The 17,609-nt window shown below is 36.8% G+C and overlaps 1 protein-coding gene across 4 annotated transcripts in view; it reads right to left on the bottom strand.

The window, feature by feature from the left end:
• Positions 1 to 3,824: 3,824 nt before the first annotated feature.
• LOC311625768 (sulfotransferase 1 family member D1-like) overlaps positions 3,825 to 17,609 on the bottom strand; it is a 31,320-nt gene continuing 17,535 nt past the window's right edge. For all 4 annotated transcript variants that reach the window (XM_084890353.1, XM_084890354.1, XM_084890355.1 and 1 more), the window contains 6 exons: positions 15,212 to 15,337; positions 13,743 to 13,840; positions 11,580 to 11,706; positions 8,512 to 8,606; positions 5,142 to 5,322; positions 3,825 to 4,187 (listed from right to left, as the gene is read on the bottom strand). In XM_084890353.1, the coding sequence (XP_084746479.1) occupies positions 4,075 to 4,187; positions 5,142 to 5,322; positions 8,512 to 8,606; positions 11,580 to 11,706; positions 13,743 to 13,840; positions 15,212 to 15,337 (740 nt within the window). In that variant the 3' untranslated portion in view covers positions 3,825 to 4,074. The remainder of the gene's footprint in view (positions 4,188 to 5,141; positions 5,323 to 8,511; positions 8,607 to 11,579; positions 11,707 to 13,742; positions 13,841 to 15,211; positions 15,338 to 17,609) is intronic.

Below are 17,609 nucleotides of genomic sequence, written 5' to 3'. Positions count from 1 at the left end.
ATTTTTTTTGGGTTTTTTTTTGTGTGTGTTTTTTAATCAGGTATAGTTACATGACTTTCTCAAAGCTGTTCTTTTCTTATTTATTGATAAATGTAAATTATAAGAAATAATACAAGAATCTAAATGCTTTTTACCTAGTTCTTTTCAATGGTAACATCTTGCAAAACTGTGGTATAATATTAACACCAGAATATTAATACAAGGATACAGAATATTTCTATCACCACAAGATCCCTCCAGTTGTCTTTTTATAGCCTCACCTACTTCACTACAGTCCCTTCCTTAAATCTAAATTCTAAAGAATGCTCATAATCATTAATCCTCGTGGTCAGGATGTCTGCTTTTTCCTGCTAGCTTTACAATTGTTTATAAAATAATGCTGGTTTAGCCCAATCCAAAGACTATTTTTCCCCAGGTAAACATTCCAAAGGGTTCAAGGAGTAAGACGTGCAAAGCATTTCCTCTGGACTGATGTCTCCGACTGCATTTTGAAATGGTTGTTTATTTAATTTTTACATTATACTAGTGAATGAAATAATATAGCCTCTGACTTTGGGGATTTACTGTTTTTACTCCACATAAATCTCTGGACATTTTTCAAAATGGTTTGATGTATAAATAGCCTGTTTCTTTTTATTGCTCTGCAGTGAATCTTGGATAAAAGGGTTTTTTCCCCATAACTAAGAATGGTTCATGCCAGAGGGAGAAGTGCTGTAGAGAGTGCTCTGATGTAGTCCAGATGCCAGGCAAAGAGAAGAGGTCTGTCTGAAAAGCTATTCAGTGTATATAAAAATTCTGACAGAAGCCACCCAAATCTAACTAAATACTGCAACAAAAGATTGGTCATTGCTGGGAATATTTTGAGCAAATATCACCAGCCACAGCAGCAGAATTTTACAACAACTTCAATATGTGATATAAAAACTAAAAGTAATTGGATCATCCTAACCTTCTTTGCTTCATATTATACAAAATTAGCAGTGCTGATTCGTTTTTAAAAAAATGTAATATATCTAAAATGAAGTGTTCTGATATCATGATTGGTAAAATTGTGTCAAAGTCACGATCTCTAAGATATGAAATAACTTTACAGTAAGTCAATGAGTTGATTGTAATCTCTGTCTAGAACAGGGGTGGGGAACATCTGGCCTGAGGGCTGAATAAGGCCTGCAAAATCATTTGGTCTGGCTCTGCCAAGCTTTAGGGTTGAGTTCATTAAATGTTTGACCAAATATCTAATTTTTAAGTTGATAATTTTGTATGACCCATGAATGATCTTATACATATCTAAATGACCCTTGGCAGAAAAAGGTTCCCCATCCCTGATGTAGATGGCAACCTAAATGCTGGATTCAATTCACATTTTTCAGAAACATGGGTTCTAACAGTATGAGGAACTAAGTATATATTGTAGTATGGAAAATCCTTAGTCAGTGAAAGGCAGTAGAGCCTTTGAAATTAATACATTGGTGGGGGGAAAAAAAAAAAGTGTGGAAATTAGTTAACTCTTCTTTTATGGCTGAAAACAAGTTAAGGATTATTATCAGTGATTTACGACATTGGTCTACAGTAGCATGCATGCACTCCACAGAGCAGCAAAATCAATAAAATATGTTACAAGAAAAACAATTATTATTTTTATTTCTCTCTGTGTGTCTCCGTCTCTCTCTTCATTTATGTATGTATATGCTAGAGACCTGGTGCAAGAAATTCATGCACAAGGGGTGGGGTCCATTAGCCTGGCCTGCATCCTCTAGCAATCCAGGACTGCTTGGATGTTTGACTGCCAGACATCCCTCTTTCAATCTAGGACTGCTGGCTCCTAACCACTCATATGCCTGCCTGATTGCCTCTAACCACTCTGCCTGCCTGCCTGCTCACCTCTAACTACCTCTGCTTTGGCCCCTGCTGCCACTGTGGCTTCATCTAGAAAAACATTCAGAAGGTCGTTTGGCTGTCCAGTCTAATTAGCATATTATGCTTTTATTGTTACAGACTGGAGACATGGTGCATGGATTCATGTACCAGTGGAGGCCCTCGGTCTGGCCTGGGACCTCTCACAATCTGGGACCTCTTGGAGATATTAGAGAGCTAGTTTTAGCCCAATCCATGCAGGCCAGGCAAGGGACCCACAGGTACCCGAATCATTGCACCAGGCCTCTAGTATACATACAGGGTCTTTGGTTAATCTCTTTCTACCCTCTCCCCCTTCCATGTTTTCAGTCTGTTCCATGTTTTCATGCCGTGGTTTCTGCTTTTGCATTGAGTGTCTGCCCAGTGGTGGTTAGTGTGCATCATAGGTACAAGCTGCTTGGGCGGTTGGCTGGTTTCTTAGGCTTTTTTATATATAAATAGAAATTATTTATATATAAAAAGTTCTATATATATATATATATATATATATATATATATATATATATATATGGACAAAAATGTAAAAAGATTAAGCCTTTTTTCAGTACAATTACAGATTCACACTGACATCTTTTTTAAAATGTATCTTTATTGTTGACAATATTAGAGATGTTCCCTTTGGTTTTCTCTCTCCCCCATTGACCCCCCCTCCACCTTGCACCTGCCCCTCCCAAGCCTTCACCACATTAACACTGACATCTTTGTCCTTATGTCAGATGACCATGAGTCACGAATGATAACACTAAAAATATTCTGAGGAAACAGGAATTTTAAGGAAGACAGAGGAGAAGACAGTGGCACTTTTGTTATTTTAATTGAGATATAATCATCTCTAATAAAAGAGTAATATGCAAATTAGCCATCACTCTGCTATACCCCCCAGCAGCGCCCACTAGCCATGCCCACCAGCCAATCAGGAGCAGATATGCAAATAAACCTAACCAAGATGGCTTCGGCCACAGAGAGCAGGAGGGAGGTTTGGGTTTCCCCAGCAATGGAAGAAGCCAAGCTTTCCACCTGCCCTTGCCAGCGTAGGCCTCCATTCAATGCTACAAAGTTTCAATGATAGAAGATATATCAACTCAAACAGAAGTGACTACCAGCACAGAGCAAGAAGACTTGGTTCCACTCCAGGCTACAAAGTTTCAACTGTGGAAGATAAATAAATCCCATATACCAGGGCTTCCACTTGGGTTGCTGGGGTGGGGGCGTGGTCATCCTGCAAACCACCACAGGCCCCTCACCCAGGCTGCCCCATGCCCCAGGGGAACCCCCACCCTGATCCTGGACAAACTAGCCCCCACCCATGAACCAGGCCTCTATCCTATCTAATAAATGAGTAATATGCAGATTGAGCATCACTCCAACACACAAGATGGCTGACCCCTTGCGGTTAAAGATTCTGCCCCCATGTGGTCACAAGATAGCCATCATAAGATGGCCAAAAGGGGAGGGTGGTTGGAAGAGACAAGGCCTGAAAGGGAGGGCAGTTGGGGGCGATCAAGCCTTCAGGGGAGGGCAGTTCGGGGCAAACAGGCTGGCAGGAAAGCATTTGGGCAGCAATCAGGCTGGCAGGGAATGGTTAAGGGGTGATCAGGCTGTCAGGCAGAAGCAGTTAGGGGCAATCAGGAAGGCAGGCAGGTGAGCAGTTGGGAGCCAGCAGTCCTGGATTGTGAGAGGGATGTCCTCTGACTGTCCTGGACGGGTCCCAGATTGGAGAGGGTGCAGGCTGGGCTGAAAGAGTCCTCCCCTCCGTTATCATTCTAAGCATATAACAAAGATAAATTAAAACCTTTTAAGGGGATGTTTTTGTTCTAATCACTCTATTTTAAAGACTACCCTAAATATCTTCTTTGCAAGTTCAAAGACCCAGAAGTTGAATTTTAAAAAATAAATCAGATAACTTTATAGATTTCAAACTTTATTTTATTGTTTAATCTTTAAGAATAGTAAAGATTATTGTGGGAAGTAGATAAAAATCACAGTACTGATTCGTGATATGGAGACTTTTAAATTCTTTGAATATTCTATTTTTAATCACCGTTATTAGTAAATAAGGAAATATCACATATAAAGTTCCTTTCACTAAATGTTTAAAGAGATTTTTTTTTTTTCTAATTTAAGTGCCAGCAAAGGAGTTGGACAAAGAGCAGGTATTTCCTAGATCTCTGAACGAAACTGCAATGTAGACCCTTTCATTTTCTTTTTATAATCATCTTCAAATTGCTCATATTGAGCTACAGTGAACTTATTCTTCCAGTCTCCTGCAATACCTGAAAAGAAACATAAATGGTAAATTTGAGATTACTGTCAAATTTCCATCTAAGATGAGTTCGAACTTGAATTATTATGCTTATATTTTAAACCTTCAGCATATCTTATCTACTCTATAACTCTATTAATTACCTCCTGCTACCACTGCCACACTCCTACACCTTCTTAGTTTTCCAAAAATTCCATGCATTTTTTCCTATATCTTCTATGAAGAAAAAAACCTTTTAAGTAGCTTCAAGAAATACCACTGGGAAAATATCAAACATATTCTCTTTGACTTCAAGATATTTGTTAACAAAAGATACAGAAAATGTTTCAATCCTTTTAAGACCCATTTTTCAATGTCAAATGGTAATTTATTTTAAAAAGTTCCACGATCAAGTAAGATTGGGAAATCACAAGGTTAAGTGTAATAAATGTATGTCTTTATTATAGGGTGCTCAATCTTCAAAATACTAACTGTGTTTAAAACCTCAAAAGAAAAATACAGGACACAGCATTCTCAATGAATATGCGAGCTGGTGGAAGATGGCCCTGATCACAGGCTAGGCCTAGGAACCCTAACTGAGCACGGTTTTGTGCACTTGGCCTCTAATTTCATATAAGCTTTTACCTACCACAGCAAAATTTCTAAGGAATGATGGATAGATATCTAGATAATTCAGAAAAATAGAGGGCATTCTTCTGATATATCAATGGATACCAAGACTCATGCTTATTGATACATAGGCTCTTGAGTAAACATTTCTTATTAAAGACTTGTCTTACCTGCCAATATTACAGCAATCATAGAGTTTCTTTGCCATAAATTATTTTCTCAAATGTTTTCAGTTTTCCTACATTGTTTCTCTCAATCTCTTTGCATTTCTTATAATATTGCTTTTATTAATCGACCTACATTCTCTCTAATGTGACTAACAAGCACTACAGAAACTAGTATGTGATGTCCTCACCTTTTCTCATGAAGGGCGACACAGAATGATCCATATCAAATGTTGGTATAGTAGTATAATTTGCAGAGGGATTTTGCTTCATCACATCAAAAGAAGTATGATAGATGATTTTATTCACAGTTTCTTCTGAAAGGTTTTTATCTAGAAATTTCAACAACTTCTGAATTTCACGCTTTGGATTCTAAAAAAATCATAAAGACAAATTATTTCATATAGATTTAGTCATAAAGTAAGCACAGTAAATTATGTTCTATATATCAATGTGGTATAGAAAATGATTTTATATTTTATCCATACTTTTAATTTTGCTTTCCCTAGTATATATCCTACTCTTGATTATATCTGCTAGAAGAAATTTTTTTTAAAGTAAAAAGAAAAAGACTGAGTCAATATTTCAACTTTTTACATTCAAAAATAGAATTAACTTATAGAATAAAAGATGTTGATAAAGGAAGTTATTATTATCATAAGATATAAAATTTTCAAAATCCCCATTTTTATAGCTAATACAAGAATAGGCTACCTACTAAAATTTTTAGTAAGAATGAAATCCTTCTCAAACTCTTCAATAAAATAGAAGAGGAGATAATATTTTTAAAGTTATTTTATAAGGCTAGCATTACCCTGATACCAAAGACCAGGCCAGTACAAGAAAAGAAAATTAGAGGCTAACATCCCTGATGAGCACAGATACAAAATACTCAAACAAAATTCAATGGTATTTTTAAAGGAACATACACCATGTGATCAAGTGGGACTTTTTCCTGGGGTTCTAAGATGGTTCAAAATCGGTAAATCAATCAAAGTGATACATCACATTAACAAAATGAAAGATAAAAAGCATATTATCATCTCAATAGATGTAATTAAAAACTATCAACAAAATGGGTATAGAAGGAACAAATATACAGGGCATATATGACAGGTCTATATCTAACATACACAGTGATGAAAAGCTGAAAGTGTTTTCTTTAAGACCATGAATCATGGTGAACTACAGTTAATAATATTGTATTGTATATTTGAAAGTTGCTAAGAGAGTATATTTTAAAAGTTCTCATCATAAAAAATTGTAATTATGTGTGGTGATGAATGTCAACCAAACTTAATGAGGTGATAATTTCACAATATATACATATATTGAATCATTACGTTGTATACTTGAATCTAATATTATATTGTGTGTCAATTATATCTCAATAAAAATAATAGATTACTTATCTAAGAGAGTTTCTCATATAGTGGGGGGGGAGGGGAAAGGATACTCTTTTTATCTTTTATACCTACATAGATTTTTTTGATAGTATGAGTACATTAAGAGAAAGTAAAATAAAATCCTGTCCATTTTACAGCATAAGGAATGATGGGGAGGAGGAAGAGGCAACAATGAAGAAATCTATTTTATGTATTTATTATGATTTCCCTCTTTTGTGCATCACACTATACATAGGACAGCATGTTAGATACAAATGAAAGAATAGCACTCAGTCCAAAGAGTTTGTACCCTGCTATTCATTGGTGAGGTGTCCTTGGTGGTACAAACAAAACTGAGGCAGATAGTCATGATCTTAGTGACCTGGTAAAATCGGGAATAAGGATAATCTGAAATTTAGTTTTCTGGAGCTACCCATCTTAATTCATGGAAACAGAACTAGAGTTTCTGAAGTGGCTCTAAAATAATCTATTTCTTGTAGCTAAAGAACTAAATTTGCTAAAAATTAGACACACAACTTAATTATTCTAGTGAAGGAATTACAATGAAAGTTTAATTCCCAGTTGTGCCAAGTCCATGATGTGAAGGTAAAATGGAAGAGTGATAAGGAAAGTGTGGACTGTTCAAGCTTATAATGAGAATTTGGGGGTGATCTGATGATCAAGGAATCTAGGACCCTTGAATATCTTTGAACTTTTTTCCTGCTAGCAGATATAAATTTTTCTCCCGTATTTGAAGAGACTAAATTTCCTTTGCTGGAAGACTATATTATGAAATAATTTGGAAATTTTCCTCCCAAGATAATGCCTATCCTCTTAAATATCCACCCCAACCACTACTTATTGCTTCTAGAACCACAACTAGGGTAATAAATCACTGTGAATCAGAGACATAGGTGCAGAATTGCTTAAACAGGATTCAGAAAAGTCAAAGAATTAGACTAAGTAGTCTACCAGAGGGGGGATCACCTTAGCTGGGGAAGGTGGTTTCCCAAGAGATTGTAGAATAGATTTTCAAAATAAGAGATTAATGGTAGTCTTAATCATCTAAAGGAATTCAGAGAAATCTAAGGGACTGAGATGAGGCTAAGTCAAGGTACTGGATTCTGAGCAATTGAGGCAGATAAACCAGATAGTCTGTGGAGAGGGCGAGGTCAGTAGACATTGTTTCCAGGAATCTCAGCCCATCCTCATTCTTGTGATGTCTTATATAATTTGCCCTTTGCCCCACACACATAGGCTCTACGCTAAAAAGAAAAGAGAGCTGTAGACAAGCTATTTGAAAAACATTCAATTTAAAGAAATGTGCAACATTTCTTAAATATATTGTGTAAATAATAAGATCAAAATAAGTATTTTTATCAAATTAGGAAATGAACTTTTTTCTTGCTAATAATCAGACAGAAGATGAGAAAAAAATGAAAATAAATAAGGAAACTATATTGTTTTCCTATTATGTTTGCCACGTGGGAAAACAATCATAGACAAATTAAATTTGGTTTCTACATTCAAGGAGCTTACATTAAAAAACAACAAAACATAAATAAACACATACATAAAATAATTAGAAATGGTGGTGGATACTATTTAAAGAGTAATATCAGCAAAACAGAGTTTATAGAAAATAATGAGGTAGATTCTTTGACATTGTTAACATAAATGAACTTTGTGGAGAAGTTACATTTAATTGAAGACATGAAGGATGAGAAGAAGTTAATCTGAAAATAGTGAGAAGAAATATTTCAGGTAAGCTCACTTACAGAGAAAAGAAACAATGGCACCAGAAGAAGTTGTAGAGAAAGTCAGAAACTAAATACGCTGAAATTCATAAGTTACAGTAATGACTTTATTTCTCATGTAGGGGTATAATCCATTGGGAGACATATTTTTATTTAGGTTTCAATATCATTCTTTCTAAATGGATAATAGATGCAAAATGAGATAGAATGAACAAATAAAAATAGTTGCCTAAACTAGAGTAAAAAGCAGTAGAGTTAGAAAGAAGCTGATTGCCTGAAAGATGAATTTTCAAGTCAGAGTTAATAGAATAATAAATTAATCATATTTATAGATCAAAAGGAAAGGAAAGTGTGATACAAAAAAAGGTTAAGCATAGGTTTCCTTAAAAAATAAAGAAGAAATTGTGGTTATTTCTTACCTCTTTCATGTCTTCATAGAATAGATAGAGGATACGATGATCTTTCTTTTTCTCCCACCAGCCCTTCACATGGTCATACCAAGAGCCAAAAGCCACTACATTGAAAGATAAAATGTTTGCAAATTAAAACCACTTACATGAAGTCAAGAATTATTAAACTGTTAAATGTTATTCAAGTGTAATTAAAAACAAAAGTAGTAAGGAATATATACTGCTTATTTATTAGTTCAAGAAAAGGATATGCTAGTATAAGGGAGCTATATCAAATCACCCCTGCTTTCACTGAATTTACAATCTACTTAGAATAAAATACTTCCATTATGAGATAAATTGTGTCCCTAAACTTCTTCAGTTGAAGTCCTAAACACCAGTCAGTACTTCATAATATGACTGAATTTAGACATGGGATCTTTAAAGAAGTAATTAAGTTAAAATTATGTCATTAAGGGTGGGCCCTAATCCAGATGACTATTCTCAAGCATTGAAATCTAATGGAATTTGCCTTGTTAAATTTCAGCTTTTTTTTTTTTTTCTGTCTTATTTGTTTTTTTCCACATGGGAATGTCTATCTTAATGGTTGTCCCACCATTATATTTTGGAGAAAGACTATCTGATTTTACAAGTTCACAGTTAAAGAGGAATTTTATCCAAGGAGAAGCCTGCAACCAAGGCACGTGCCCCTCATCAGAACTGAACCAGGGACCCTTCGGTCTGAAGGCCAATGCTCTACCCACTGAACCAAACCCAGTAGGGCTGATTTACATGAAATTTAGAATAGATTTTAGATGCAGAATTGATGCTGGAATAGTTTAAGACTTCTGTGGTTTGAGGTATATAGTGAATGCATTTTGAATGTGAGGACATAAATTTTTTTTTTGGGGGGGGCGCGCAGAAAGCAGAGTATTATGGCTGAATTGTGTCTACCCTGAAATTAATGTGTTGAAGTCTGAAGCCCAATACTTCAGAAAAAAAAATAAATATATATATATATATATATATATTAAGGGCTAATATGCTAAGTGTCCATCTGCCTGTCCAACTGGTCACTATCATGCACACTGGTCACCAGGAGGCAGATGCTCAAGGCAGGAGGTGCTGAGCTGCAGTGACTTGGCAGTGGTGGTTTTCAGGTGACACACCCTGAACCAGAGAGGAAGGAGCCCAATTCCTCCCATGGCTGCATGGTTCTACCTTCGGCTGTGGGTTATGTTTTTGCGGGGGCATTGTCACCCCGAATCTGGTTTACTGCACACTTGTGATTGTGTACCATACCCTGCATGACAGCAACTTTGCAGAGTGCCCTCTCACACGCTGGACCCCTCAGCGGATGTCAGAGAGCAAATATCAGCCCGATTCCCATAGGCCAGGCCAGACCAAGGGACCTCAACTGCCAGAGGGATGGCTCCAGGGCGTGTTTGGCCCATCTGGCCCAGTCCCACCCGGCAGGCCACCTTCTAATTCAATGTGCACAAGTCTGTGTATGGGTCACTAGTGTGACTATATTTGAAGATGGTGTCTTTACAGAGGTAATTAAGTTAAAATGAGCTCATTAAGATGTGTCTGTTGGGAATCAAAATCAGTCTCACCAAGTTCTGCTACTCTGGCATACAGATTACATATTTCAAGCTAAAAATAACCAAGGCTCAGAGGCTCAGGAAGAAACTTTGGCCTTCTCCTTTATTGAATAAAATAACTGAAGAGAGTGGACCTGCTCCAGGAAGAGAGATATCATGGGATACTCCAGTTTAATTTGAACCAGGTATGGTGCAGGGAGGAACTTGGCAAAGCCCGTTTCATCAAAGTCCTTCATATGTCCCATTGTTTCAAGATGACCCATAAACACTTGTTTACTGAAAATCCCCTTGTATGTTTGCCTTACTTCCCTGGTTCTTCCTCCTTGATCCAGAATGACAGATAGACCTCATTTTGCCTTCCTCTCCTTAAAATTTTCATGCTTATGTGAATTCCCTATAATGAAAGTATTAAAACTTTTGTTAACCTACCTTATGTTCATTCTTCCAGCCAGAAGAATTAAGAGGGAAATGGGAAAGTTTCCACATCCCTGACAGGTTTTAATCCAATAAAACTGATCTCTTTATAAAAAGAGATAATTACAACCCAGACATACACAGAAAGAAGACCATGTGAAGACACATAAAAGATGGTCATCTGCAAGGCAACACAAAGGGCCTCAGAAGAAACCATCATGAGGATACCTTGATCTTGAATTTTATCTTCCAATACTGTGAGAAAATAAAGTTTTGTTGCTTAAGCCACTCAGCCTGTGGTACATTGTGGCAAACTTAACAAATAAATACAGCCTTTGGTAAATAAAATTAAAACTAAGAGAGGAAGATGGCAGGTAATAATACAGACAACAAGTGGTACAGATGTTCATAGGAGAGGGAAATAGGGAGAGAAAAACATAAGGATGGAGAGATGTGGCAGCTGTGGCAGCAGTGGAGTGTAGCTAGTTCTAAGAAGAGTTGGGCATTGATAATATGAATGTGTAGACATTCTATGGACACAGAATAGTCCAAACTAATGGCAGGAGTAAAAAAAAAAAATTGCAAGATTCCATTGAGATGTATTTGCTTTGAAAAGAGACTTGGCAAATGTTTATATGAAAATTAATGGAAAGTTACTACCATGGATCTGAGTATATTATTCTGAAAGAGAAGATATACAGATAGAAAAATAGAACCTTGAAGTTAAAATCTTCATTCAATACTTTTTAGTTTATATAATTAAACTGAAGAAATTGTTAAGAAAAAAGGGGTCAATAAATATGTATAAAATAATGACATATAGCATGAAAAAAGGCACCTGGCAGTAATCAGCAAGTACTAATGAAACAATGAGACCAACAGCTTAAAAACCTCTCTATCATATATTCTCCAAAAGTCCTTAAAGGGAAGAGATGGCAATGTATTCTTTTTCTTCTATTGTTTTCCTCATGCATTAGTACAGTGCTGAGGACATATTAGGTTTATAATAAATACAAAATTTATATATAAAAAAGACTTTTCATTATGAAACTCCATGATGAAAGTAAGAATTGGACTCACCCTTCCCAGTCATGAATTTACCCAGAAACTCCTCCCAGGTACCAGGCTCTGGGTGCAATTTTGCCATTTGGTAGAAATAATAGTAGGACACAGCCACATCTTTAGCATTCCGTGCCACATAGATCATCTGTGGGGAGAGATAATAAATCATAATTTTGTTTATATTCTTTAAAAATGGGCGAAACCGGTTTGGCTCAGTGGTAGAGCGTCGCTCTGCGGACTGAAAGGTCCCAGGTTCGATTCCGGTCAGGGGAATGTACATTGGTTGTGGGCACATCCCCAGTACGGGGTGTGCAAGAGGCAGCTGGTTGATGTTTCTCTCTCATCGACGTTTCTAGCTCTCTATCTCTCTCCCTTCCTCTCTGTAAAAAATCAATAAAATATGTTGTCTTTTTTTAAAAAAGAAAGTATATTCTTTAAAAATGTGTGAACATTTGCTTATCTTGACAGAATGTCTATTTTTCTCTTTCTCATTTCCTGATCTGGCTGTGTGTAGATATACCTGACATAGGATATTGACAAAAACCTAGTTATTTTAACACAAAGTCTTCTCATCCCTTACACCTCTGGTTTCTCTTCAGCCTTTCAAAAGACATCTCTTGAGCCCTAACCGGTTTGGCTCAGTAGATAAAGCATTGGCCTGTGGACTAAAGGGTCTGAGATTCGAGTCCGGTCAAGGGCATGCACCTTGGTTGCAGGCACATCCCCACTAGGGGGTGGGCAGAAGGCAGCTGATTAATGTTTCTCATAGATGTTTCTAACTCCCTCTCCCTTCCTCTTTGTAAAAAAAAAAAAAAAAAAAAAAAATCAGAAAAATATATTTTAAAAAAGACATCACTTGAAATATGGAAAACCAAGCATAATAAGAATTAAATATTAAATTGACAAAAAATAATATTGTTCTAACATTTAGAATATTTTTTGTATCATTACTTAGCCAAACTAATTAAAAACACCAATTTTTAGAGTTAAAATGTTATTTTTTTTCATTAAAAATAAATTACTTTTGGGTAAATACTAAAGTTTATATATTTTATAATTACAGACAAAAAAACATCAAACTAGTTCATGGTGAAAATTTCTGGATAGTGGTTATTTTGGAGATACGGATTCTTGCCTGGAAATGTACAAGGAATAGAGCTTTTAGGGTACTAGTTAATTTATTGGTTTGATGGGTACACTCACTTTGTGAAAATCCATCAAGCTATAGCATATGATGATGTATGCACTTTTTTCCCTAAATGTTATGCTTAAATTAAAATGAGTATTAAAAGAAGACGCCTAAAACAATTCCATAAATATATAACTTATAGATTATAAATTATATATAACTAGAGGCCTGGTGCATGAAATTCATGCATGAGTGTGTGTGGGGGACGCCCTCAGTCTGGCCTACACCCTTTCCAATCTGGAACCCTTGGACATCCCTCTAGCAATCTGGGACCACAGCCTCCTAACCGCTCACCTGCCTGCCTGATCACCTCTAATCCCTTTGCCTGCCTGTCTGATCACCCCTACCTTGCCCTCCTGCCATCCTGATCACTCCTACCTTGCCCCCTGCTGGCCTGATCAACCCTAACTGCCTCTGCCTCGCTCCTGACCTAAGCTATAGTCTGCCCTCCCTCTACAGGAGGCGACCTGGTGGATCAGGAGAAGGCACTGCCCCCATTACCCTGCTGCTACTGCCACTGCTGGCCTGAGACTGGGCCCTTCACAGCCCCAACTTGGCCCTCACAGCTGCTGTGGCTTTGTCCAGAAGGATGTCTGGACGGTGGTCTGGTAGCCTTCTGCCCTAATTAGCAATTACCCTTTTATTAGTATAGTTTATATATTTATAAATTGCAATGACACTGAATTCATAAATAAGCAGTTCTGGGGCATTTAAAGGTCTATTGTTTACAAGTAGACAGTGAAGGGATTTAAACAGAAAGGTATTTTAGAGAAGAGAAAACCTGAGAGAAACTATGGCTTAGGCACTGAGTATTAGTAATCCCTTAGCTATAGCAATGAAATCCATTGGTATATTTTGACCTTTAATATATGGACCACATTATTATTTTTTTACAATGATTTACCCAGGGGTTGAAATCTTATCTTAATCCCTGCATAATTAGTAAAAGAAATTACAACACAAATAAGAATAATTTCTTTAAATTTTGCTACCTTGCAGTTATTCTTCCAAAATGAAAAAGGAAGAAGTTGAACAGGCAGGTGTGTTTTCACTAATCGAGGAGACTGCATTTTTTTCAAGTCCTCAATGCCTATAAGCATAAAAGTTAAATTACATTATAAACGTGGAATCATAAAGGTCAGTTACAATATAATCTAAGACTTTGTAAACTTTAACCCCACAATATGGCTTAAAATGATTATATGGCTAAATGGCCTCATATAAATCTAAATCTACATGAGATTAAAAAATAATTAATTCTGGTTAGTTAGGCTGTTTTATTGCCTATGAATTGTAGAGTTTATTATCTTTGTAATTGTCTATAAAATCTTCATATATAATATCTGATGAGGCAGAAACAGCAGTTGGTCAAGATGTCCAAATTTTTCCATCATTTATCTTCTTTGCCTAATTTACAATGTGGAGAAATTGAACTAGAGCAGAGCAGTGTTTGGCAAACTGCGGCTCGAGAACCATATGGGGCTCTTTGGCCCCTTGAGTGTTCTAACGCTACTTCTTCAAAATAGACTCACTAAGACAAAAAAACGACTTCTGCGCATGGGCCACGAAGTTTCAATCGCACTGTACGTGCGCACCTGCACGTGGTATTTTGTGGAAGAGCCACACTCAAGGGGCCAAAGAGCCGCATGTGGCTCCAAGCCGAGGTTTGCAGACCACTGAACTAGAGGATTTCAAATTCCTTTCCTGCTTTCTTTTTTGGCATTTTAATTTTTAAATTTATTTTTTAATTATAATTGACATAAAGTATTATATTCATTCAGGTGTACAACATAGTGATTAGACATCATAATATCTTCTGAAGTGATTACCTTGGTTTAAGTCTAGTACCCTTTACATCCCCATGACTATTTTTTATAACTGGAAATTTGTACTTTTTCATCCCTTTCCAGCTTTCTTGAGATCAAATTAAGCTATAAGATTCATGACTAATTTAAAAAATTTTAATAATGTAAGACTTTATAACAATGTAATAATGTAAGACCTTTCCAAGTGCTAAGAAAAAGGTGGGTCAACTCAATACTATACTAGTGGCCTAATCTACACAGGCTTAAGCAATGATTCACAGAACAAAAGAAACCTAAATTCAACATTTTTTATCTTGAGTCTGTAAAGATCAACTAACTAGCAATAGATATCATTCTATATTGAATCAAACACTGAATTTTTTGTGTATAATGATCACTGAATATTCAAATGTTAAAGACTTCCAACAGTCCTATTAACAAAAAAAATACATACTCATCAAAATTTCTTCTTATTCAGATATGATCTTTGGGTGGAAGTGGAGTGTAATATGATTATTAGAATAAGTGAATACTCTTTTATTATAGATACTTATGATTCCTATCTATATCATTTTTCATCATCATTCCTCTAGACATCACAAAAAAAAATAAAGGAATTTGCTCCTATGGTGAAAAGGAACATTAAGAGAAAATACCATTTTCGATTCCAGGAACTATAAGTTCCATGAATGGCACTCGCTTGTATATTGCATCCCGTTTACATTTCTCTGTATCCCCATTGTTATAGATCAAATCCACGATTTCACTGACCCAGGTTGTTCCTGAAAAAAAAAAAAGGAAGAAAGAGAGAGAAGGAACTCTAAACTTTTCTGTCAAAAAAGTATGAAATGGTCACAAGACATTATGTAACATAAAAAATAAAAATGTGCTCTTAGAATTCATGCCTTTTTTCTCTTCTCTCTTTTCCTAGTAGACATCCTTATATATCTTGAACATATACTATATATATGTATTCTGCATATGTCTCAAATCTGATTAAAATACTCATAAAAGTAAAGCCTGAAAAGGAAGTAAATTATGGAATATAAAAGAGACATTGTGGGCCTTGGCTGGGTAGCTCAGTTATTAGAGCATCTGCCCATTCATCAAGCTTGCCAGTTCCAATCTCTGGTCAGGCCACATACAAGAATCAGCCAATACAGCCGGACCTGAGGCGGAGGCGGCCAAACCCAGAATGCCCAGTCCAGGATCACCCAGACCCGGAGTGGCCGGGCCCGGAGAAGCCGGGCCCAGAGCAGCCGGGTCGGGTGCGGCCAGGCCTGGAGCAGCATCTGCCAGTCTGGGAGCGGCCAGGTTGGGAGCGGCAGTGGCCAGACCCGGAGCAGCTGGTTGTGGAACGAACCAGAGCAACAGAGGCCAGGCCCGGAGTAGCCAGGCCCGGAACAGCTCGCTCCTCGCCTGCCCCCGCCCCAAGGCTGCCTCTCAGACATGGCTGGAAACTTTTGCGGGAACTTGAGGGTCTGCTGAATCAAGTGATGAAGGCTTAGATCTGGATGTGTTGAGTTAGTATAGCGCTGGGGTGTTGATCTGTGAGTGCCTTGGGTGGCGCCTGGATGAGGCTGGTTGACCTATTTGAAAACGTCTTTTGTGTGAAGTGTATCATTGGGCATGTGGAGGTATTATTGATATGAGAAAATGCTAAGTAACAGATTTACTATCTGAAAAGGGATTTACTATCGGGGAAAGGGAGGGAGGAAGAGACTGAACATAAACTGTGCACCTATGGATGAGGACAATGGGGGATGGGGAGGGGGCAGAGGGTGGGGTGGGAACCTGGTGGAGGGGGGAAGAAATGAGGAACCTTTGTAATAATATGAACAATAAAGATTGATTTAAAAAAAAAGAATCAGCCAATAAATGCATAAATAAGTGGAATAACAAATCAATGTTGCTCTCTCTCATTTTTCTCCAATCAATCAATTAAAAAATTAATAAACAAAATTTTAGAAAGGAGATGTTGTAGAAGAAATGATAGTTCACTTTTCTGTGTGGGATAGTTGGGGGAAGCAGCCAATTTTACTGACTCTGAACTCCAATTTCTACATTTCTAATAATATCAAAATGACTATTATTCTTTGGGACTGAAGGACACTTTCGGTAAAAATGTTTAACATTTTGGTGAAGAGAAAAACAAGGATGAAGGAAAACAAAGAGAATTTTGGCATTTTATCTGTGGTGACCATTGTTACACTACCAAGTCAAAGACAATATATTCTGTTTGAACACAATGGATTAAGTCACTCTGTTCTTTTTTTTTTTAAATATATATTTTATTGATTTTTTACAGAGAGGAAGGGAGAGAGATAGAGAGCTAGAAACGTTGATGAGAGAGAAACATCAACCAGCTGCCTCTTACAACCCCCTACCAGGGATGTGCCCGCAACCAATGTACATGCCCTTGACCAGAATCGAACCTGGGACCTTTCAGTCCACAGACCAACGCTCAACCTCTGAGCCAAACCGGCTTCGGCATCACTCTGTTCTTTATGAAATTGTGTCTCACCAGACTTTGAGAAATTGCTATAATGTACATGAGCTTATGCTCTATTTAATTGGCTGTGTCACTCAATGATATGGCTATCAAGATACTGTTTAAAAATCGATTACAATTCATAAAAGAAAAATATCTTCTTAACTGTTCCCATCTCTTTCCCCTTTATGAAATATATAATGATATGCCAAAACCGGTTTGGCTCAGTGGATAGAGCATCGGCCTGTGGACTGAAAGATCCCAGGTTTGATTCAGGTCAAGGGCATGTACCTTGGTTGTGGGCACATCCCCAGTAGGGGGTGTGCAAGAGGCAGCTGACAGATGATTCTCTCTCATCAATGTTTCTAACTCTTTATCCCTCTCTCTTCCTCTCTGTAAAAAATCAATTATATATATATATATATATATATATATATATATATATACACACACACACACACACACACATATATATATGAAGAAACATATAATGATAGTCTCTAAATTGAATAATTATTGAGGGTGAAAACTAAAAAAATAAATAATTAATCCATGCAAACAGC

This window comes from Pipistrellus hanaki (assembly GCF_964339955.1).
Source record: "Pipistrellus hanaki genome assembly, chromosome: 1".
Classification (NCBI taxonomy): domain Eukaryota; kingdom Metazoa; phylum Chordata; class Mammalia; order Chiroptera; family Vespertilionidae; genus Pipistrellus; species Pipistrellus hanaki.
This window is presented reverse-complemented; position numbering and strand designations above follow the sequence as displayed.